General features: G+C 41.3%; 2 protein-coding genes across 4 annotated transcripts in view; one reads left to right on the top strand and one right to left on the bottom strand.

The window, feature by feature from the left end:
• Positions 1-11366, top strand: part of LOC311228892 (uncharacterized protein) — a 33141-nt gene extending 21775 nt beyond the window's left edge. For all 3 annotated transcript variants that reach the window (XM_084314856.1, XM_084314855.1, XM_084314854.1), the window contains exons 14-15: positions 8262-8289; positions 10831-11366. In XM_084314856.1, coding sequence (XP_084170982.1) covers positions 8262-8289; positions 10831-10976 — 174 coding nt within the window. In that variant the 3' untranslated portion in view covers positions 10977-11366. The remainder of the gene's footprint in view (positions 1-8261; positions 8290-10830) is intronic.
• Positions 11367-13561: 2195 nt separating this feature from the next.
• pfkla (phosphofructokinase, liver a) overlaps positions 13562-25592 on the bottom strand; it is an 88598-nt gene continuing 76567 nt past the window's right edge. The window contains exons 14-22 of the mRNA XM_084314963.1: positions 24987-25057; positions 23245-23332; positions 22901-23053; positions 22068-22232; positions 15911-15972; positions 14873-14984; positions 14592-14691; positions 14303-14408; positions 13562-14001 (exon numbers count right to left, since the gene is read on the bottom strand). Of these exons, the coding sequence (XP_084171089.1) occupies positions 13854-14001; positions 14303-14408; positions 14592-14691; positions 14873-14984; positions 15911-15972; positions 22068-22232; positions 22901-23053; positions 23245-23332; positions 24987-25057 (1005 nt within the window). The 3' untranslated portion in view covers positions 13562-13853. The remainder of the gene's footprint in view (positions 14002-14302; positions 14409-14591; positions 14692-14872; positions 14985-15910; positions 15973-22067; positions 22233-22900; positions 23054-23244; positions 23333-24986; positions 25058-25592) is intronic.

Raw genomic sequence — 25592 nt, 5'->3', positions numbered from 1 at the left:
AGGATATCATCCTCAAACACATATACACCTACATGCAGGGAACTAAATAACTGGGCGCCCATCGCCAAATGCGTGTAGATTTACCGTCTGGCGTCTAAAAATAATAGTCTGCCCGCCAGCTGGCGTGTAATTCATATCGATACTCTTATTTTGAAAATCCTGTGCGGGTCTCATTGCCGCCCCAAGCGCAGCTTCAGTCATAATATCTGGGCTCCGGCAGCTAACAACGTTCAGGTTAATATGATACTCTTATTTTGAAAACCCTCTAGCAACTCCGCAAGTCATATGATATCCGCCCAGTCCGTGTTGTTTCTTGAAAACAGAGCAGCGTTGTAAACAGAGCAGCGTTAACACAGCAGTTCGCCTACAGACGCGAAATAAGTCTGTGATGTTTTTTTTCTTCTCACAACGAGTCCAATGCAGCTACATGCTTTGCACTGTCACCATTCCTTTATGCCCACATCGCCCGAAATTAACGTTTATGTACCAATCACTACAACGTTAACGTCAGCTAACAAGCTAATCCTGATGATCAGACGAGGCAGAGCCACAGTAAACAGCACTGAGGAAAGGGAAATTGTGTGTGTGTGTGTGTGCGTGCGTTTGGAAAGACGACGGAGTCACTAGTCAGGACTCAGGACAGGAGTATATTATAGTAAACTGAGGATTACTGAGGATTAGTGATGCACGATATATCGGCCGCCGATATAATATCGGCCGATATGGCCGTTTTTTTACACATCGGTATCGGTCCGATATCAAGATAGGGCCGATATTAAAATAAATAAATAAAAAAATAATAATTTTTTTCTTTTTTCTTTTTTTGTCTTTTTTTTTTCTTTTTACATGTTTTGGCCTTAAATAGTTTCAAAATATCAGTCATTTCTGAAAATAAGTTACAAAAGTAAAAAAGAATATGCATTTTGGAAAATAGCTCTTTATTTGATTATCATAAAAAAGTGTTTTCTATACAGAGATATCGACATCGGTAAATATCGGTATCGGCCAGAACAGCAATATTAATATCGGTTATCGGTATCGGCCACAATTTTCACATCGGTGCATCACTACTGAGGATGGACAGATAATGTTGATATTCAAATATACATTTTTTTGAGAGGAGTGGAAGTTTGAAGACAGACTACAATATGATGCAGGGGTGGTGAGTTGAAATACAGTGTGTGTGTGTGTGTCCCGACCCCACTTCTATGTTTCAATAAATTATTTGCATTTAAAACTATTAACTCTGACTCATTCCTTCAGTCCACTCAAAATTATGCTAATATTCCTTATGTTGTTTATGATATTAATTGAAAATAGCATATGAGAGTATTATATGTAATAATAACACATGGCGATATACTAAAAAGCTATTTATAATTTTTGGCTAGTAAAAAATCTGCCCGGCTGGTACAGTACTTTTAAAAATCTACCAGCCAAATGGCTGGTAAGTCAAAAAGTTAAGTTTGTTCCCTGCCTACATGCCTTGTAGAATTCCACACATAAGAAAGAAAGATACTGGGATGAATAAACAAAATAGGAAATAAAATGTAGAAATGCATGCAATACATAAATAAATATGAATCTCCATATATGAAATAGAACATTTAGATAAGGTGCTACTGAGATGTTTTGGTGAGTTCTTTGTTTTTTTGTGGAAGTTGCCCTTCTTAAAAATGCATGAACATTCACTCATAATTGGTCTGTAGTGGAGTCTACAAGGTCTACATTGCCGGACCATGTAGAATCCGGACCTTGTAGACTGAAATAATTCTGTGCATAGTTTAGTCTACACAGGCCATATTTCAAATAATCTAAATCTTACTTCATTCATCTTAAACATTCTTGATTTGGGGGATTGGTAGTTCCCATGAAATCTGAAGTTGTTCAAACGACAACAGCGATCCACCTTGAATTAAATCACAGCCGAGTGAAACCTTGTTGGCTGCGTCACAGTCACGAAAGGGGCTACTTAATTAATTAATCCAACCCACTTTATTTATAGAGCACATTTAAAAACAACAAAGTTTACGAAAGTGCTGTACAAGTCCCACAACATAAGATAAAAAAAATAAATAAAAATCGAAGCTTCGAATTAAAATCGAAGCTCGGCCCCGAAGCTTCGATTGCCAAAAAAAGCTTCGAAGGTCAGCCCTAATAATATGCATGTAATAAATAGTTTGTTAATAAACTTGTGTTACTTGAACAATTTTCACTGTGCTCCTAAATTTCTTTGTGTGCTCCTAAATCTTTATTTAGATTTTATTTATTTAAATTTTATTTAGGAGCACATCTGCTCCTTGGGAAAAAGGTTAGCGTAGAGCCCTATATATGGAGACATTAACATTACGTTATCAAACATGGGGACGAAGACTTAATTTTCATCATAAAAATTATGTGCCCCCGAAATACAAAAAAAGCCCCCGAAAATCAATTAAGGGGTGCAAAAAAAGCCCTGGAATTCTTTTTTAAATTTCTAACCCTGACCCCTAGTATATATATATATATATATAATCTTACCATATATATATCCACATCTGTCTGTACATAGTACATACCTGCATATAATCCTTTTTACATACTTGTAGATACTATATCTATATTTGTACATATCCCTTACCTACTCTTACTAGTTACGCTGCTGGCCAGTATGACTTACTACCATAGTATCTTTATACCTGTATCACTGTACATATTAATACTACAACTCTGTACATATATCTGATTAGCACTATTACTCAGTAGTAGTAGTACTAATTTATATGTATCTCGATGACATTAGAATAGAATAGAATAGACTTTTAATTGTCATTGCACAGTATACAACGAAATTTCAGGGGAGCTCCCACAGACCGTAGTACATATATACATACATGAACACATAACACATAACACTGTACATAACAGAATATTTTAAATAATAAAGTGCATGATGGGTGGTAATCAGAGATTATCAAGTGCAGTGGTAAGTGCATGGTGCATGTGAGGGGACAGTCAATGAGTATTTAACAGTCTGACTGCTTGGGGGAAAAAGCTGTTCTTAAATCTTGTACTCTTGGCATGTATGGACCAGTATCTCCTCCCTGAGGGAAGGAGCTGAAAGAGGTGATGTGCTGGGTGAGACTGGTCCTTGATGATACATTTGGAGCGGTGGAGGCAGCGGGAGGTGAAGACGGAGGTGATGTTTGGTAGAGGAGTCCCGACGATCCTGCCTGCCGCCTTCACCACCCTCTGTAGAGCCTCTTGCTCTGCCTTTGTGCAGCTGGAGAACCACACAGACACACCGTAGGTCAGCACACTCTCAACCGCACAATGGTAAAAGTTGACAAGGAGATTTCGTGGCAGGCCAGCCAGCTTCAGCTTCCTTAGAAAATGAGGGTGACCTCAATTGTATAAATAAAGGTTGATGATATATTTTATACCCAGTTCAATCACTCTGCCCCCAGTGGCAGCTCACCGGCTTGTACGGTGTGTAAGGCTAGTTCAATTATGTGAGAATGTTTCACATCTACGACACTATGTGTCCTTGTTTTCTAATTAGATAACCAATTTAGGCCTAAAAAAAATAATGGTTTGGTTCCGGTTGCCGACCGACCCTGCCGATTTAGGTGCGACCCAATTTATTTTATGAGTTTAAAAAAAAATTGTAAAAAAAAATAAAAATAAAAATTAAATTTCTTTTTTCTTTTTTTACAATAAAGTTTCATAAAAATCTTAGTCAAACCTTTAGTATTATGGATATTAAACATGCTGGCAGAGTACATGCATCCATGTTGTCGTGAACATTTTAATTAAATAAAGAAATTATTACCTATCCATAGTTGCCGTGGGAAGAGATAAAATAAGAAATAAAATAAATTCCCTACCTACTCATGGCCTTAACTGACAACCAACAGGAACCAAACAATATTTTTTTTATGCCTTAGCTTAGATCAGTGGCTGAAACATGGCCATCGATTGCACATTAAGTTAAGAAAATCTACTTTAAAGGTGCAATGTGTAATCCAAAAGTAAACAAATCGCCACTGAAAGCCAAACCATTTGGATTGGAGAGATCTGGAGAATTATTTAAGGGGCCACTACACCGTAAACAGCTGATCTATCACTCAAACATATTCTGTAAACACTGAATCTTTGTGTTGTTAATTATAGCTCAATGAGATGATGTTATAGCACCACCATCTGGCCAACATAGAGAAGAGAGCTGGGATCCGTAACAGGCTGAGATCCAGACGACACCGAACGCCACTACCCAGTATATTGCTAGCCAATGTACAATCAATTGACAATAAACTGGATGACATCCGAGCAAGGATTCAATACCAAAGAGACGTTAGAGACTGTAACGTTCTCTGCTTCACCGAGACGTGGTTGACGCCGGACGTCCCAGACCACGCCATACAACCGGCCGACCACTTCTTCATCCACCGCAAGGACAGATCAGCATTGTCCGGCAAACAACGTGGAGGAGGTATTGCCTTCATGTTTAACAACAATTGGAGCGATCCAGCTAACGTGAAGGAATTATCGAACCACTGCTGCCCAGACCTGGAATATATAACCATCAAGTGTCGTCCTTTCTTCCTCCCGAGGGAGTTAACGGCGATCATCCTTGTAGGAGTGTATATTCCACCGCAAGCCAGCAATAATGTCGCTCTCTCCAGACTCCACGACGAGGTAAATAAAATCCAAGCGGCGAACGTTAACGGCGCCATTATAGTGGTGGGTGATTTCAATAGCGCCAATCTGAGAAAGATATTACCTGACTTCTATCAGCATGTGACTTGTAACACCAGAGGCGGTAACATCCTAGATCACTGTTACACGCAATTCAAGGGTGGATACAAGGCTCATTCTGCTAGTGGCTTTGGTAAGTCAGATCACGCGTCCATTTTCCTTTCACCAAAGTACAAACAGAGAATCAAAAGCACTCCCGTAGTCTCGCGAGAGGTGCAGAAATGGGATTTGACGTCAGAGGAGACGCTCCAGGCTGCGTTTGACTGCACAGACTGGAGCGTGTTCCGCGACACAGATAACATTCATGTCTACACGGAGACAGTGCTGGACTATGTTCGTACTTTGGTGGAAGAAACAATCCCCACTACCACAATGAGAGTTTACCCAAATCAAAAACCCTGGGTAGACAAATCCGTCCGTGAAGCTCTGAGAGCGCGCACCAAAGCATACAACGACGGCCTAGTGGCAGGCAACATGAATGACCACAAGGTGGCGATACAACGTAAGGAGGATAGTGACAGAGGCCAAACGGCGCTACAAGGATAAAATTGAACTCCAGTTTGAACAGGCTGACTCTAGAGCTATGTGGCAGGGGCTCAAAACGATGACAGACTACAAAGGCGCCTCCCTCAAACTGAACAGTGACATCTCCTTAGCAAATGACCTCAATACCTTCTATGCGAGGTTTGATGCTGGTAATAACAACACCAGCCCACAAGCCACGGCAATGGGGGGGGGGGGGGGGTCTGCTGCTGATGGAGACTCAGTGTTCAGGGTAACAGAGCATGAGGTGAGGCGGACCTTTAAAAAAGTGAATATCAGGAAGGCAGCAGGTCTGGACGGCATCCCCGGCCGCGTCCTAAAAGTCTGTGCCAACCAACTGGCCCCGGTATTCACTGACATATTTAACCTGTCCTTAGAACAGGCTGTCATCCCCACCTGCCTGAAGAAGTCCACTATTATCCCTGTACCCAAAAAATCCAAGCCTGCTTGCCTCAACGACTACCGCCCTGTAGCTCTCACCTCCATAGCCATGAAGTGCTTTGAGAAGCTAGTAAAGGGCTACATCTGCTCCTCCCTCCCCATCAACATGGACCCCCTGCAATTTGCATACCGCCCCAACAGGTCCACGGAGGACGCCATAGCCCATGTGCTGCACACAGCAGCATCACACCTGGACAAGAGGCAGGGGAACTATGTGAGAATGCTATTCATCGACTACAGCTCGGCATTCAATACCATAGTCCCCTCCATACTCATAGCCAAGCTCAGGGACCTGGGCTTGAACTATGACCTCTGCCAGTGGGTCTTGGACTTCCTGACGGGCAGACCCCAGGTGGTGAGAGCAGGCAACTGCACCTCCTCATCCATCACCCTCAACATAGGGGCCCCCCAGGGCTGTGTTCTGAGTCCCCTCCTCTACTCCCTGTACACACACGACTGTGTGGCTCAGCGGAGTAGCAATACAATCATCAAATTTGCTGACGACACAGTGGTGGTGGGCCTGATCTCTGCCAACGACGAGAGGGCCTACCTGGAAGAGGTCAAGGTCCTGGCGGGATGGTGCCAGGAAAACAGCCTCTCCCTGAACGTCAGCAAAACAAAGGAGATGATTGTGGACTTCAGGAGGTCGGGGGTCAAGGACTACAGCCCCCTCAGCATCGACGGGGCACCGGTTGAGAGAGTCAACAGCTTTAAGTACCTCGGAGCCTACATATCCGAGGACTTGACATGGACCACACACATTGACACTTTGACAGTGTTGTGAAGAAGGCACGACAACGCCTCTACTTCCTCAGGCGCCTAAGGAAGTTCCAAGTCAGTCAGAAGATCCTTAAGAACTTCTACTCATGTACAATAGAGAGCATCTTGACTGGCAACATCACCTCCTGGTTTGGGAATAGCACTGCACAAGACCGAAGCAGACTACAAAGAGTGACACGTTCAGCCGAACGCACAATTGGAGGGGGGCTCCCCACCCTCCAGAACATTTACAACAAGCGTTGCAAGGGCAAGGCTAAGAGAATCATTAAAGACTCCAGTCACCCGAACAACTGCCTCTTTGAACTGCTGCGGTCAGGCAAGCGATACCGGAGTCTCAAGGCGAGCACAGAAAGACTCAGAAGAAGCTTCTATCCCCAGGCCATCAGGCTGCTAAACGAACAATGAACACTACACAACAACAACCATCAAACGCACATAGCACACACATCCACACGCACACACTCACTTTAAACAAACACACTGTAGCACCCACTCCACACACCTTATAGCACACACCCACTTTAAACAAACACACTGTAGCACCCACTCCCCACACTTTATATTTATTGATGAAGGATTGCACTACAACTCGTACACCTTACTGTAAATTGTACCTAAATTGTACCTCATCCCATTTCTGCTTTGCACTATATAGTACTGTACATTAGTACACTGCATAGTATTGTATATTATATGGTAACTCAGTTACGTCTATTCTGCATCGAACATTGTACATATGTCTATACTGAACACTGTGACCTCATTTTCTACTTCTAAATTACATGCTATACTATGTTATTTGATACTATCTTGTCTAGCACAGTCTCTGGAGCGTAACAGTAAGAAGCATTTTGTATGAAAGTATTCTGTACTTCTGTATGACAACTATTAAAGAAACTAAACTAAAACTAGAAACATAGGTGATTTGTATTGCCCGAGTAGTGGTGGGGTGGCGTCTAGTTTTTTACCAACGGATTTCCAGTTACGCGTTCGCATTCTGCGATCTGATTGGCCACTGACGTTTCTGGTCATGTGACATGTGCGCCCAATCGTGTGACGTGCCCATTTCCGCCTCGAACAGCTGCAAACTACCTAACGCCTAGTTTATCACTGGTTAAGCTTAGGCGACTCTTTCGAAGTTGGTTAAGGTTAGAGTTTGGAATCAGGGCTGGTGTTCTATCGCCCTGCTCTAAGACAAACTCGAAAGAGGGCCTAAACTTAACCGGTGATAGAAACAGGCGTCACACGATTGGCGCGACCAGAAACGTCAGTGGCCAATCAGATCGCAGAACGCGAACGCGGAACTGGAAATCCGTTGGTAAAAGTAATCAGGCGGAGGGGCGCGCGGGGGGGGGAACCCAACTACCAAATTTGGTTGGTCTCTTGGGTGTATGGTTGCTGGGCCTCAGACACTTTTAGCAGAGAATAATAATAATAATAAACAGATAGAATAGGGTTCCAGCTACTCCCTGTGTGGACCCCTAATAATAACAACGGTATAGAACTACTGTATCTAATCTTCATACTGTCTTTTACTATTATACACTTTGCTACTAAGGAATCTACTATGCCAATGTATACTACTATGCAGTAGTACTACTAAGACTGTAGCACTCAAATTCGACACTGTTTGATGAACAATATCACTTACCTTTAGCTGCCAGAGTTGTACCCTTCCTGCTTATCATTTTGGATAAAAGCGTCAGCTAAATGTAAATGTAAATCTAAGCCAATTTCTTTTTCTTCTTTTTTCCCCTCAGAAATCCACTGGATCCAAATCTCCAAGTGGTAAATATCAAATGTCTTTGAAATTCTGTCATTACATTAGTAGTAGTAGTAGAAGCAGTAATAGTAGTAGTAGTAGCAGCAGCAGTAGTAGTAGTAGTAGTAGTAGTAGTAGCAGCAATAGTAGTAGTAGCAGCAATAGTAGTAGCAGCAATAGTAGTAGTAGCAGCAATAGTAGTAGTAGTAGTAGCAGTAGTAGTAGTAGTAGTAGCAGTAGTAGTAGCACAGTAGTAGTAGGAGTAGTAGCAGCAGTAGTAGTAGCAGCAATAGTAGTAGCAGCAGTAGTAGTAGCAGCAGTAGTAGTAGTAGTAGCAGCAATATAATATAATAATAATAATGCAGGACCTCTTTAGGGGGTCTACTACTATAGTAGCAGCAATAGTAGTAGTAGTAGCAGCAGCAAGAGCAGTAGTAGCAGCAGCAATAGTAGTAGTAGCAGCAATAGTAGTAGTAGTAGTAGTAATAGTAGTAGTAGTAGTAGCAATAGTAGTAGTAGCAGCAATAGTAGTAGTAGTAGTAGTAGTAGTAATAGTAGTAGTAGTAGTAGCAATAGTAGTAGTAGCAGCAATAGTAGTAGTAGCAGCAGCAATAGTAGTAGCAGCAGCAATAGTAGCAGCAGCAATAGTAGTAGCAGCAGCAATAGTAGTAGTAGTAATAGTAGTAGCAGCAGCAGTAGTACTAATAGTAGTAGTTTTAGTAGTAGTAGTAGTAGTAGTAGTAGCAGCAGCAATAGTAGTAGTTGTAGTAGTAATAGTTGTTGTAGTAGTAATAGTAGTAGCAGCAGCAATAGTAGTAGTTGTAGTTGTTGCAGGCATGTGCACACATAGAGCCCAAGGGGTGCTTGAGCACCTGCCCTTTTGAGCCCCATAAAAAAGTGCCCTTTTTAAAAACGAGTTTACTCGTTATTGCCCGCCAATCGAATAGCGCCAACAACGAGTTTACTCGTTTTTATGATCGTTATTTCCTTTATTCGCTATTGGCATTCATAATTCATCCAGGAAGGCTCCGGGATCCAGCTGGACCCTGTCTGATATTTCAACGCCTCAATACCGCCGCCTGGTGGATTTCGGGCGAGTTGCACTCCACTCTAAACCGGATGTGGCGCTCTGTGCATCGGGGAAAATCCTCCGGCAGAGATATCTTGTAACGTGGATCAAGATACACACTCGAGTGCATGGGATCGCTTTCGAGACGCAAGAATCAATATGCTTTCGGCGTTTATTGCGTCATACAAGCGGAAAATGGATATAGCAGATCGACATCAAATAATTGGAAAAGATTTTCTCCAGACGCATCGGCCACAGGTAAGAGGAATCTAACGTTAATTCCAGCTCGATTATCCATTTATTTCATTGCAATCTATCCGATCAACGTATGGTGTCGTACTAAAGAAAGCCGTTAGTGACAATCAAGGAATCATAAACGACCCCCCCCCCCCCCCCCCTTTCCTTCACGCATGATGGAGCATAATGTATAGCGATCATATGCATTTGAATTTTTTAATATAGTGTGTATAGGAACGAAACGCCAATCGATTGTGTATAATATGCGTCTGGGCCTATAACACGCGTTCTAGGAATTACTGCTATACACTAAAACATACTTATATTCACGACGGTACTAACGCGACAATGTATGAATGGAAAAATATTACGTTCCCACATCCGGAACGATAGATACCCGATGTTGAATGGGCCATAGTAATGTCGATATAGCTATAATATTTAAAAAATTATAGCCCTGCAAAGAAGGTGAGCCACTCCATAGGGTTACAGCACTGGCAGAGAGTGGTATAAGATGGGCATACTGCGTGGCGCAGAATGTGTTGCGCATATAGACTGCCCTTCCAACTGAAAAGTGTCAGGATAGAATCAAAATATTAGGTAAAGAGAGAGAGATGCCCCATATTCCATTGCAGTTTGCACGGCCTCCTCAGCGTGCCTCTCCGCGGACCTATATATTTTATGCATAGCGTGGGTGGTGATGATGATGATGATAGAAACCGCTGTGGCGCATACAGTTGAATGCTGGTATTACACTCACTGAGGGACACGAAGAAGTCAAGTCCGATGGGATTTGGGAATCTCAAATACAAATCGGGATTGGAATAAAAAATGCATTTATATTAAATAATACAGAATATACAGCACTTTTTGGGGTCTGTAGGGTAAGCACTTATTCCCTCCCCCCTGAACATTTATGGAGATGTATGGGCCTTTTAAGTCAGTGATAAAAGTGTCTTTCAAGGATAAGTGAGCTCCTGCACTGATTATTATAGTTCAATATTCAACATTTGATCACCAAAACCCCCCAAAAAGCATAAAAAGGGGGCCCCCCTGCCCAAAAAGGCCCCCCAAAAATCGAGCTTGCGTGCTTTGCGCGCTCAGTTCTAACATACACAGGTATAGTGCCCTTTTCAGCCTTTGAGCACCTGTCCCTCTAAAATCCTGTGCACGTCCCTGCGTTGTAGTAGTAATAGTTGTACTAGTAGCAGTACTTTACTGGCATGACTGAACTAATGACCAATTCTTGACCTATTTGCAGGCCCAGGGTTCCTATTTGGCCAAAGTGAAAGGTCCGAAGAGGATTTCCAGTTCTCCTTTGGTTGCAAGAGTCCAGAGAAGACTGCCCACCAGGACACGGGCAGTGGGGATGCTTTCCCATCCTTCTTCAACTTTGGGAAGTTTTAGAAGTAAACATTTTGTTTTAATGAATTTAATTCATACAATTAAATAAAGTTCAAGTTTAATTTGTAAGCTTTATGTTAACTTTATTCTGAGGATTTAGATGATTCAAGGGCAAACTGTATTTCATATAGCCTATCAAAAGTAAATAAGTACATTGTAGATGTTTTGATTTCATGGATTGGAAGTGTTCAATCATTGATGCACTGGCCTTCAAACATATTGTGTTAGTGATTGTTGATTAAATATTGTGTTAGTGATTGTTGATTAAATATAGTTAGTGATTGTTGATTAAATATTGTGTTAGTGATTGTTGATTAAATATTGTTTTAGAGTGATTGTTGATTAAATATTGTATTAGTGATTGTTGATTAAATATTGTGGAGGCTTTCCACATAAAACGTCTATCATAAGTGCGACACTCACAATTTGTGTTTTTAAATTATTAATTTGTGTAAATGAGCCATCTGAAACCTTCAAGCTTTTTGCTTCAAGTGTATTTTCTAGTTTCTGCCACAAAAGGCAGCTGTGGGCTGTGAGGGCACTAGTTGTAATATATACAGGGTAAGCCAGCTCTTTCCTCGGAACAAGATGAGCCACAAGATAATGCAAGTTTCTCTGTCTTATGTTTTCCTGTTTAAAAAATGGTTTGTAATGAGCAGAATCATAATTCACTAGAAATTATTGAATGTCATGTCAAATGTGTTTGTAGGTCAAGTTAAAAACGTATTTTCCTGTTATTAGTGGCAGCGTTGGGTAAAGATTGATTGATTGAAAACTTTATTAACATATTGCAGAATGGGTACAATACAGCACAGCTCAATACTAACAACTGCTAAGAGGATGAAGACCAGAAAAAGACTTCCGTCTTGTTTACATAAGGGTCCTCCATTTTCAATTAATCAAGAATTGATAGCAGCTAGCAAAATAGTTTCAGCTCCATGACACTTTATGTAATGGCTCAAATTAAGGTTCTAACATATTGTACATTTGAGAAGAGTTACAGTATGCAATTGGTATACATATTTGTCACTGTCATTCATATAGCTCAGTTAAGCAGTAAGCCGTTACTGCACTACGTGTATGCTATGCTAATAGCAGTCTTTTTTGTTTAGTTTTTATAGTAGTTTAAGGACATTAGTTTAAAGCACTTGGTTGAAAACCGGCTACTTCATCTTCTAACTAAAAATTGTAAATACATAGTAAGTAGATTATTTGCCTCAGAAAACCAAGTTTTGAAAGATGCAAATATGTTATTACATATTGGCCACAAGCTCTAGTTTCCAGTTGACTGAATTGTAGTAGTGTACTGTAAAAGAAAAAGACTGACAAGAGATGTTTTCACATATTTTATTTTTTGTTTAATAAAGAATTAGAAGAGCCTGAGAGGAGATAACAACCAATGCTTCCCATCTATTAATTTGTCTTGTTAAAAACATCAACTTCAATGGGTCGGACATGTCATCCATATGCTGCTGAATAGACGGTTAGCTACACCAAGGCCAATAGAAACAAATCAAAACTTAATATTAATTATTAAGTGCAGAGAGGCATCCACAAGCTGCCCCTACTCTACTCTACCCAACCCAGCCTCCAATTCCACAAACAATATGCAAACAGGATGTCAACCTTCAGTTACCTCAATTCTATATACATACGGTACATATATATTATTATTATTATATATATCTTTTTTTCCCTTTGGTTATTGGCAACGTGAAATTACTTACTGAAAAGTTTGACTTTGAACATGTGCACACAGACAAATGATATAGCATTTGTATCACAATGTCATAACTAGAACACAAAATATTTGATGGACATTTCTTGTATTCCTATAGCATAACATTGTTATCAAAATGAACCACAGTGACCTACAGTACATTCACTGTTCAGTGAAGAGGTTCCGATCATGATGATTGACTTATAAAAATGTGCACAGGAACTAAACTGCATAATAGACAACTGGTGTATTGACATTTGCCCTATAGTATGGTATATACCATGAGAGCTCCAGTGTTTCATGGAATACAGTATAATATAAACAAAAATAAAATATCTACTAAGCTATACATTAATAGGACAAAACCAACTAGAAAGTGAGTAAGTTGCTTTCTGTACAAATTACACGAAGACCCTTTAAAATGGCATCATAGGTGTAGTTAAACAGTACAATACTGTTACAATACTGTCCTACAGTGCTTGATCCATAAAGATCACAAATCATAATATATTTTAGACTCATTTAGAAAAAAATATGAATTTGATATTGGACTAAATACCACAATTTACCACTTTCAAAACATACCTGAAAGGGATGTTTTCACTACAATACAAGAAGTACTACTACAATGATAGAGAATACCACTATATTGTCGAATTGCACACAATATTGAAGAGTTAAATAAATTATTGGACACATTTAGTCGCTTGACATCATTATTTGCTTTAAGCCCAAACTATTAATAACATATCTTAACTTTTAGTTTTTTATCATCATTATGTAGACCTCCAATTTGTGACCAGACACCCGGTCGTCCATTATTTTATCATTCATTATCATCCTCATTCATTAAAAACAGTTGAATGAATGAATGAATGAAAACTTTATTTAACAGATTGCAGAATGGGTACAATACAGTACGGCTCAATACATACAATTGTTAAGGGGATGCAGACCAGAGAAAGACTTTTGTCTTGTTACTACTGCTCTTGTGGTACTGGGCTCAGTGTTGGTTTCTGATATTTTGTCAAGTTTACCAGGCACAGATAAGAGATTCACAAACCACTCCTCTGATAAAGAGGAAGGGAGTTTGGGTAGAATCTAGGCAGGAAAGTTGATCGATGACGGTTATGGAGGCAGAAAAGAATGTTCCGGAATGTCTAGAACCCGGTGTCGATGCTGAGGGACCGGCGTGTAACATGTTCCATTTCTCCTGGGATGTACTCCTGGAAGCTGGTCTGGTACTTTGCCAGCATCTTCAGCATAACACGCAGGCCCAGCCACCACTGGACTTTGGGCATCCGGTGTCTGCAGAATAGAAGGTAGAAATAGAGCATTTGGTAAATAGGAAGATTCACGGTTTGATTCTGGCTCCTCTTGGCAGTGTGTCAAAGCTCCTTGAGCAAGACACTTAACCCCTAACTGCTCCCGATGAGCAGGTTGGCACCTTGCTCTAAAGCACTCTGGATGAATGCGCTATATAAATGCAGTCCATCTCTCTCTCACACTCTCACACTCAATAAAAGGAGACATGTTTTTCATAGTGGAGATATTGCATTTTGGGATGAAACCCAATCATTAATCATTGATGGATGTGTGTGCTGCTTACTCAAAATCAGTCTGATCCTTCAGCTCAGTGACGGGGATAAAGGAGATGACCTTCTTGTTGAGGCCCAGTACACATGCCGTGTCTGGAGAGTTGGCGAACACTCTGCCTGTTGGGAGGAAGTGGAACATTTACCAGCCATGACGTTTCGGAACTACTGTTCAACAATGCTGCTTTACAGTAATTTTTTTTTTTTAAACCGGAAACCATAGATAATGCTACTTTAAAAGGGAAAGAAAGTGAACCATATACATAAACAAATCCACAGTTGTCATCATGATCGTTACCGTACCTTGTCTGAAGTTATCAGTTAATCTCTCCGAAAGCCACAGTGCAGCCTTCACACCCAACTTGGTGCCAAAGTTTCTGTCAAAGGGTGTAGGTGCCCCTCCCTGGAGAAATAAGACACAGCGATGAAGGATCTACTGTGTATCCAGTATACACAGCACAGGTAATGATCTGTTAAACGTGACACCACCATGTCACATAATACACAGTATCACTTAACTACCGAGCTGCCAGGTTCAGTTTTGATTCACGATTGATTGAGGTGTATTTATGGTGGTTCCAGACCTGCTGAAGGTGCCCCAGCACGTTGACTCTGCAGTCAAAGATGCCTTTGCCCTCCGCAGTGTACAGCTTGTGTATGAAGTCAGTGGTGTAGTGCTCATGGCATCTTTCATTCCTGTAGACAGAGGTTTACATTAAGAAAAGCATAAAATACATACATCAACACATCGCAACATTTTGGGAGCCAATATTATCGATACAGTGATGCATCCATGTAATTTTCTTTTTTATAAATACTAATAATGCTTTACAATCCCAATTTACTGCAATACAAATTATTGGAGTGAGGTGAACAGAATGAAAATGTTCATCATATTAGATAAAAACAGATCATGTATATATATTTTCATTGCAGATATGTCCGTTGGGGACATAATTTGCAGTGGAAAAAAGGTAATAAATCACTATATCGTGACTCTAGTATTGTGATAATATTGTATTGTGGGGCCTCTGGTGCTTCTCACCCCTACACTTATATTGCTGTGCATACTCCTACGCAGATAATTGAACAACGTTCCCTGAACATATTGAATAAATAACATAAGATACATTTTTCACCCTATATTTTTTGCATACTTTACTAATAAGAACCGAAAATGTTATGGAAAAAGTTACATTTAATTCCATCCATGTTTATTCACTGTGTCCATGGAAACAACGATGAATGCAGCCATAAAGGTTTCCTTACGCAAAAAAGATAGTCTCTTTACCTTTCTGATAACAACATCACTGCAGAACTCGGAAATGTTCAGACAAGCTTAACATTTCATTATTTGCGATACTATGTATACATACAATTCAAAGTTATTACCAGATTTTCTTTCAAACTAATGTGGTCGTTGAGGCCTTGGGAGTTTTTGTTACAGTAATGGGCACTTGGGGCAGAGCTGTGCCGTACAGGCATAGAGACAACTCTGTGTAGGAGTGTGATTGCTGTGGTCAGACTCAAATTCTAATTTCAGTGTTCCTTCTGTCTTTTTTTTGTCTTAATTCCTGAAAAAATCTTTTAGACTCAGACTAATGAATGGAGGCGTTATTTACCTCAGGACCAGACCTCGCTGGATATCTTTCTTCATCTTCTCTGTTAAATGCTCCACGTTGGTCTGTGAAAGGGCAAGGCAATTAAGGACTGTAATGGAAAATATATACCATGCTGAAAATGTCACAGAGACTGATCTGTTCTTTATATCACTCCATGGTTGGTAAAACACCATCAGCCATCATCTACTCTGACCCACTGTTCCAGTCATCTCGCCTTGAGAGAGACATTTTGCATTTTAGTTTGGTATTTTGTACAGAAACTGAAATGTTGCACTGAAACTAAGGGACACCGCTTTTCTCAAGCTAATTAGTACTGTACTTTTCAGACTATAAGCCGCGGCTTCTTTCCCCATTTTTCGACCCTGCGGCTTATATAACGGTGCAGCTTATATGTGGACAAAACCCGAAAATCGAAATATTGCTTTTTTTACTGCATTGAAATGTTATTTATCTGTTCCCTTATTTGCTAAACTTAATACAAATGAGTTAATTCTTGTTATTTGTCCGACAGTATTGTGTCCCAATGGGAGTCATTCTCTGTAGAGGTGGGAGTCATTCTCTGTAGATGTGGGAGTCATTCTCTGTAGAGGTGGGAACTTAAAGCTCAATATAAGAACGGCCATGCACCACCACCCACAGAATCGAGAAAGAGCAATCAATCTGTCAATCCTTTCCGTGTCCGGGCCGCGTGAATATTAAAGGCAACCAACTTGTGTTCAGCTTTTCGTTCAGCGTTTCTCTGATTGGCCACACGGCCAATCAATCAATCCACTAGCACGCGGCCTTGCGGCAAGAGAGACAAGAGAGACAAGAGAGTCGCGGCAGAGAGCCGCGCATGCGCATGAGGCTCCCCCAGGTCCTTGTGTTTGAGACAGCCATATTAGACACATAGCCATAATTTAAGATAATCGTTTCCACAGCTCCAGTTAACCTAATTTATACCGTAATGAATCATTAAAAAATATACCGTTAACTGGAATATGTTGTTTCTTTACACATATGTTGGATTATGTAATTGGGTTGTCATGACAAAACAATAAAAATCGCTACTTTACATCAGGGTGAACGCTGAACCGAGTCAAGCCGCGGGCGGCGCACTGAAGCCGGTGAATGAACAACCGCATTGCCCCGCTGGCTCCAGTTAACCTAATTTATACCGTAATGAATCATTAAAAAATATTCCGTTAACTGGAATATGTTGTTTCTTTACACATATGTTGGATTATGTAATTGGGTTGTCATGACAAAACAATAAAAATCGCTACTTTACATCAGGGTGAACGCTGAACCGAGTCAAGCCGCGGGCGGCGCACTGAAGCCGGTGAATGAACAACCGCATTGCCCCGCTGGCTCCAGTTAACCTAATTTATACCGTAATGAATCATTAAAAAATATTCCGTTAACTGGAATATGTTGTTTCTTTACACATATGTTGGATTATGTAATTGGGTTGTCATGACAAAACAATAAAAATCGCTACTTTACATCAGGGTGAACGTTGTTACACTGCCACCACCCACTTCAATGACAGAGCTCTCATATTCCTAACACAGTGTTTATTAGTAAGAGTCAGATAGTCCTAACACTAGTGTTTATTATTAAGAGTCAGATAGTGAATGAATGAATGAATGAAAACTTTATTTAACAGATTGCAGAATGGGTACAATACAGTACGGCTCAATACATACAATTGTTAAGGGGATGCAGACCTGAGAAAGACGTTTGTCTTGTTTACATCAGGGTCCCCCATTTTCAATTCATATAGACATTTATGACATACACAACATACATGACATTTATGGCATAGGGACATATAGGTATTTAGTACCTATATATATATATATATATATATATATATATATATATATATATATATATATATATATATATATATAGTCGTAACAGTGTTTATTATTGCGAGTCCTAACAGTGTTTATTATTTCATAACTGTATGGGCTTTGTTTATACATGTACAGTGACGAGTGAATCTACCGTTGGTTGTTAAAAACGCGAAACATAATAATCAGTCAGCAGCGCTCCACGCTCCACTGCTACCACAGCCCAACACAAGTGCGTTGGAACAGCAGCCCAACACTACAGAAGTTGGTTGCCCGCGCTGCCGCGCTGCCGCGCGTGCTCTTTGGATTTCATTTGGGACGTGGGACGGCTGCGCTTGCCTGCGCGTGGGGGCGGGGGGGCGCGGCCAATCAGAGAAAAGCCGAACACAAGTTGGTTGCCTTTAATATTCACGCGTCCGGGCCGGGTGAGGTTTCCCGTGTTGAGTCAAATTAAGCCGCAGGGTCCACTCCTTACATATGGTAATTAAACATTAAAACACATGCAGCTTATAGTCCAGTGCGGCTTATATATGTACACATCATTCAATTTAGCTGCTGCGGCTTATAGTCAGGTGCGGCTTATAGTGCGAAAAGTACGGTAATTGGTTTTCATTAGGATTATAACAGGAAAAATACGTAAAGTACGTAGGTATAACACCTTTTAATTCTGGCAAAATGGTGTTTAGTTTTTTAGACTGAATCTGTATTAGACAGACACATTTCACTCCATTTCTGTATGAGCCCAGGGCCTGTGCAAGATCTGCCATAGCAACGCAGATAACGGGACAGAGCTGGTGCACAGGGCTTCAAGGCCACATTGCTTAAAGCCCAACCTCCAGGTTAAACCCTACTGATCAATTATGGGTAGTTTACATCATTGGTATATCATTTCATTATTTATTTTTTTCCATTTGACACCGGAAATGCCACTATGAAAGAGTTAAAAAGGTCCATGCACGAATAACATGCACGCGCGAATCAAAAAAGCTTATCAAACGCCGACGTCACTACAGGTGCATATTAATGAGCCGAATCTAAAAGCTTATCAGACGCTAGCACGGCCGTGACGTCACTTCAGGAAATGCCTTGCCCGTCCGGGTCATAGTACTAGATCAATGGTGGCCCACTCGGTGCATCACAGTTAGCCTATAGCTCCGCCGTCCCTGCTACAGTCGGGACCACTACACTGACGTTAGCCTATGGTTCTCTCCTCTTTGTGTGCCCCCGTCCTCGCGGGTGTCCTGCGGAGGAGCTTGTGGACGCGACAACAGCGGCGGCCGTAGTTAGTTAGCTCATAGCTATCGTGTACCACTAGCCTTTACGGGCTCGAGCACCCTACAGGCTGCCACCATTGTCGCCGTTGTCGCGTCCATGGGCCCCCCGACAGGGTACCCGTGGGGACGGGGTGTACAGAGAGGAGAGAACCATTTTGGGTCGGCCGTTCATGCCGGCCAGCGAGCCGGATGTCGGGATATGTTGTTAGCACAATAGCTACCAAGCTAAGCTATGTTAGCTACTAACGTTATAAACACAATATGTGTACAACGACACAATGATTTACATTATTACAAATATGGTAACGTGGTTGTGGCTTTTACAAATAGTGGTTAGCTTTAGGATGGCTATAATCACGGAGCAATAGTGTTAGGTGAAACAGATACATTTTCATTCGGCTAGTAGTAGCATTGATTGATTGATTGATTGAAAACTTTATTAACAGATTGCAGAATGGGTACAATACAGTACAGCTCAATACACACAATTGTTTTTTGATCCACTTTTTCTCCCATTTTCTATATTTTCTCCCATCCCAATTTCGTATCATCCAATTCAACCCTCCCCTGTCACGAACGCTGTTTCTTGCCTCCCACAAGCCGGCTGCAATGTGGACTAAGTCATACATAGCACAAGTCCCCTCCGGTACTTGAGGTAACAGCAGTCGCATCTTTTCACCTGCGCAGCTCGATCACTCAGTGTCGAGGAGTAACGCGTGGGAGGCTCACGCTGCCCCCGACACTTCCTGATTCTACTGCGCAGGCGCACCAACCGACTTGTAGGAGTCGCTTGTTCACAACGTTCGATCCCCACCCTTCAGTTTTCCCTCCCCGTAATACGGCCAATGTGTATTACTGCGGACGACCAGCCAAACTGAAAAACAATGTGGAGAGCTGGATTCGAACACGCGAATCCTAGCGTCTCCACACTGGTGGCGAGTGCCTTAGACCACTACACCACCTAGCCGCCCAATACACACAATTGTTAAGGGGATGCAGACCAGAGAAAGACTCTCGTCTTGTTTACATCAGGGTCCCCCATTTTCAATTCATCAGGACATATATGACATACTTGACATACAGATAGTCAGTACTGCTACATCTATACATTTATGACATACCAGATTTGCAAATACAGTACTGTTTGTGATACAGAAGGAGTCAAGAAAAGGGAGTATATACATTTGACGTAGAAACTGTACATTGGAGGAGGTTGGGTGGGGGGGGTTGGGTACATTGGGATATTGACAACCATACTGGGTAATTTACATTGGAGGTGGTTGGGGGGGGGGGGGGGAGAAACACTGTATAAACAAGCAAAACTGTACAATTGAGGGGGGGGGGGGACACACTGTACAAACAAGCAAAATTGTACATTGGACTATTGACAAAACCATACTAGGTAAATGACTGTACATTGGAGGGGGTTGGGTTAGGATATTTACAGGGGCCAGTTTTGAATTGCAGTCTCCCGTAGGTGTCCCTTGAGAGAGGTTTTGAAAGTGGGTAGTGATCCACATTCCTTTACAGCTTTGGGTAGGGCGTTCCACATTGATGTGGCATAATTGCGAAACGTGTTTAGTCCCTTATTTGAGCCGAATCTGGGCAAGCATATATCTATGGTAGCAAGGCTCTCTGCCTGCAGTGCCTGCCACTAGCTGTGTGTGACTCTCAGCGCCCCCTGGTGAGCCCCCTGGTGCCCTGCACCTGTTGTGACGAGATCATTTTGATTACACACGCACGTTATGAACCATTGATTAAAATATCCACGTGCGTGGTGATTGTGTTGGGCAGACAAAATGTTTGATAAAAACGCTAAAACTGGGTCAATTTCAATACTTTTTTTTCCCTTCTTCATGAAAATCACTGTTGGCCTAGTCCACATTGTTTATTGAACAAAAATACAACGTGAAGGTTGGCCTTTAAGAGAAACATCTCGACACGAGGGAGAGAGAGAGTGATAGAGAGTGATAGAGAGTGTGTGAGTGTGTGTGTGAGTGAGTGAGTGAGTGAGTGAGTGAGTGAGTGAGTGAGTGAGTGAGTGAGTGAGTGAGTGAGTGAGTGAGTGAGTGAGTGAGTGAGAGAGAGAGCTCTTCCGGTCGAGTTCAGTTAAGTCTTGATAGTGGGACAGAGAACATCAGGACAGGAAAGAGGAGGAGGGGAGCCATGAGGAAAGCTAGGAGAGATAGGCCGCACAACCACAAGAGATAAAACGTATTCATTTAGTTTCGTATATCTTTCCTTAGACCTCTAAAGACTTTCAATTAGTTTTGCATTCTGTGTGAGACCTTTGTTTATGTAAATAAACATCCTTTTGATACTTCCTGGACTTTCAACGTACATCTTGTTTCCAAATGCAACAGGGAGGAGATAGGGTTTCAGCCGGTAAGAATTCCACAGAACGAGGATGAAGAAAGGTCTGGGAAACAGGACACTATAAAAGCTAGAATTCTAAATGTCAAAGTGTTTCACCTTTAACTATTTTTTATTTTTATTTTTTTAATTATAGAACTCTAAATCGAGTGGCAAGCTCTCCATATGCCTGAAAGGGTTAATGTAAGTCCAGCAAATTAACTGATGTCATATTTAAGATAAGACAAGATATTCCTTTATTGATCCCCTTAGGGAAATTCGGGCATCGTAGCAGCATGGGGAAGGGGAGCTACAGGTATGGGCAGGGTACAGTAGATTAGAAGATATAAATACAGGCAATACAATTATAGTAAAGATAAAAATAAACGGTGTAAAGAATGTAATTGACTCTGAATATAAGAATATGAGAAAGTAAACAAAGTAATCTAAGGTGCAGATGAGAGTCTGTATGCCCTATCAGTTATATTATACATTACAATAAATATGGTCAATAACACTTAGAATCTGAATATATACTATGAGTAAGTAAAGTAAATGGTATACACAAGGTGCAGTATACACAAGGTACCCTAACTGGCATGATATGTCATACGCTATACATTTAACAGAAAATGAAGGGGTTTGTACTCGAGAGGAAAATACGAGGAAGCAGGGTTGAACTAGAAGTCTCACCTTCAGGTCGTGGATGGTGAAGGGGTCTTCGAAGATGTAGGCGGCATCAGCGCCTACGGCTATACCGGTGGTGGTTGCCAGGTAACCACAGTAGCCCCCCATGGTTTCCACCACAAACACACGCCTCTTGGTCCCAGTGGCAGACTGCTTGATCTTGTCACAACTCTGAGGAGGCAATCGGAGGGGACAGGACAGGCTGTATTTAGATGACATGAATGAGTGCTGTTTGTTTATACTGTCGCCTCTCTAGATCAGTCACTAAGCAGTCTTATTCATTTTGACATTTTGTGACCTCGCTATATGAAATGGACAAAGAGCAGGCTCTGGTAATTCTGCAAGATCAAAGCCACTAACTAGCAGATGCTAGTTTCCCTGTTAGCATTAGCTTACTTATTTCACCCACTCCCACCCAAGGTGGGAACTCAGGAAAGGAATCCCAACCTGAGCATGACATAAGAGCAAAAATGGCCACGTGTGAATATGGACAAAGGTGAATTGGACTACTGCACTCCTGGACACTCACTGCACTTTTGTTAGTGTAATTGTATTACTAATTACATTCTGTATTTGTATTCTGTTGTATTGTTTTCTTGTGAGGACCCCAGGAAGACTAGCGGTCATTCATTTGACAGCTAATAGGGATCCTAACAAAACATAAACATAAACAAACACTGCTACTATATTGTAAGTACATTAATAGTGAATGTAGAGTGTTAGGTTAGGTATAGTCTGTCTGTTAAACAGCACTCTTTTCTTTACTGTATGTCTGGTCCTACTACTGTTCTACCACGTATTTCAATATATACAGTATATTAGTTGTAGATATGCATTACCTCCATGGCAGAGTTGACAGCAGTGTCAGCTCCCAGGCTGAAATCAGTACCAGGGACGTTGTTACTGATGGTAGCAGGGATGACGAGCATGGGGATGCAGAGCTCATCGAAACGACTCCGGGCCTCAAACAACTGCAGCACGCCTTCATACGCCTGTAGACACATAGGTAGAGTGATCATTATCAGTATCAAGTAACTGACAAGTTACTTGTTATTGGTTCTCTGTTACGGGGTAGCAGACACCTTCAATTTAATCAATTCAGGAGGAAAAATAATTGATCATGATAATCAAGTTTTCAAGTTGATTGGAACTGTAAGTGAATTGATCCCAAACCATCTCTTACCTCAAAGCCTCCGATTACAAGCAAGGCTGAGATGCTGTACTTGTTGAGGGTGGCGATGATCTTCTCTAGGTGTTTATTTGGAAGAGTTCTGAGGGAGTAGAAGACAAAGATTAAAGATCACTATCACGCGTTAACCCATTCCCCGCCAAAAACGAGTTAACTCGTTATAGCCCGCCAATCGAATACTGCCAACAACGAGTATACTCGTTATTGGATCGTTATTTCTTTTATTCGCTATTTCCATTCATAATTCATCCTGCTGTGCTGTGGAAATGTGTGGCACTGTGTCTGAGATCGCAACGGTCCGATACCGCCGCCTGGTGGTATGCGGCCAATGTTGCACTTACTTTCTGAAGGAAGTATGACTCTGTGCGTCATTGAAAGTCTTCCGGGCGGAGTTATCTTGTAATGTGGATCAAGATATACACTCGATCGCATTGAATTGCCTTCGGGACGCCAGAATCATTATGCTTTTGGGGGTTATGGCGTGGGCCAAATGGACATACGATCTAGCAGATGGCAATCAAATAATTGGAATATTCTTTTTGGAGTCTCACCGGCCACAGGTAAGAGCAATCTAACGTTAATTTCAGCTTGGTTGTCCATTGTTCTCATAGCCATCGCTCTGATCAACGTATGCTGTTGTACTAACGAATGCCGTTATTGACAATCAATTAATCATAAACGACCCCCCCCCCCCCCTTTGCATGCATGCATGATGGAACATAATATACCGATCATATGCATTTTAATTTTTAATTGTAGCGTGTATAGAGACGAAATGCCAATGGATTAAGTATAATATGCGTTGCGGGTCATTACTAGCCTTCCAGGAATTACCCCAGACCACAAAAAACATACTTACGGTATATTCACCACGGTATAAAACGATAATGTATGGATGGAAAAAATATTCCTTTTCCACATCTTGAACGATAGATACTCAATGTCAAATGGGCCATAGTATTGCATATATAGCTATAATATTTAAATAGTTATAGCCCTGCAAACAAGGTGAGCGACTCGATTGTCAGATCCATTTCCCAACGTGGCGGTCAATGAGTTAAGGTCAGGTCAGATTATATAAGGTGAGGTATGGTATGGTAAGATAAGATAAGGTATGGTAAGGTCAGGTATGGTATGGTAAAGTCAGGTAAGGTAAGGTAAAGTCAGGTATGGTATGGTATGGTATGGTAAGATAAGGTCAGGTATGGTATCGTAAGGTAAGGTATGGTAAGATAAGGTCAGGTATGGTAAGGTAAGGTCAAGTCAGGTAAGGTAAGGTAAGGTAAAGTCAGGTATGGTAAGGTAAGGCGTGGCACTCATACAGTATTTGATGTTTATATTTTTGGGTTCTACCATTTAGGACTGTGGGTGGGTTTTGGGAGCTCTACGGTGAAGCTGGGTAATACACCAATATGTATCATTCTGATTCTGTACTATTGTTTTTTATTCATGTGAATGATCATTTCAGTTTGATACTGTATCATATCATGCAATCCAATAAGAGGAATATCATGGTTAGCTATATATTGTATATTTGTACCTGGGGTCGACTTAGTTAGAGTCTGTATATTATATATATATTCTTATTATCCTGGTTTGTTTGGATTCCTACCTGCAACTCTCCTCCTTCTCTCTTCACTGCCATAGCGGCTGCTGCTCTGACACCTGGATTTCCCCACAGGATGAATATATCCTATAATATAATATTACAAGCACAGGGAGGGAGGTCGTCTTACCGTTTGGTCCCTAGCAGCGAGCCTCCTTGACCTGTCCATCCAGCCACACTGTGCCATAACATCTCAGTCAGCTGTGGGGAGACATCCATTATCCCACTGTCTCTGTGACAAACATGTATCTAGAATTTCAAGATCACCGTACATGCCATTGTGTATGATAGCATGTACAATAATGCTGTATATACTTACTGATATACTTAAACTAAATACTTGAACACTACACAACAACAACCATCAAACGCACATAGCACACACATCCACACGCACACACTCACTTTAAACAAACACACTGTAGCACCCACTCCACACACTTTATAGCACACACTCACTTTAAACAAACGCACTGTAGCACCCACTCCCCACACTTTATATTTATTGATGAAGGATTGCACTACAACTCGTACACCTTACTGTAAATTGTACCTCATCCCATTTCTGCTTTGCACTATATAGTACTGTACATTAGTACACTGCATAGTATTGTATATTATATGGTAACTCAGTTACGTCTTCTGCATCGAACATTGTACATATGTCTATACTGAACACTGTGACCTCATTTTCTACTTCTAAATTACATGCTATACTATGTTATTTGATACTATC

The sequence above is a fragment of the Notolepis coatsorum genome, assembly GCF_963971535.1.
Source record: "Notolepis coatsorum genome assembly, chromosome: 5".
Taxonomy (NCBI): domain Eukaryota; kingdom Metazoa; phylum Chordata; class Actinopteri; order Aulopiformes; family Paralepididae; genus Notolepis; species Notolepis coatsorum.
Note: the sequence above shows the minus strand (reverse complement) of the source record. Positions and strands in the feature narration are given on the sequence as shown.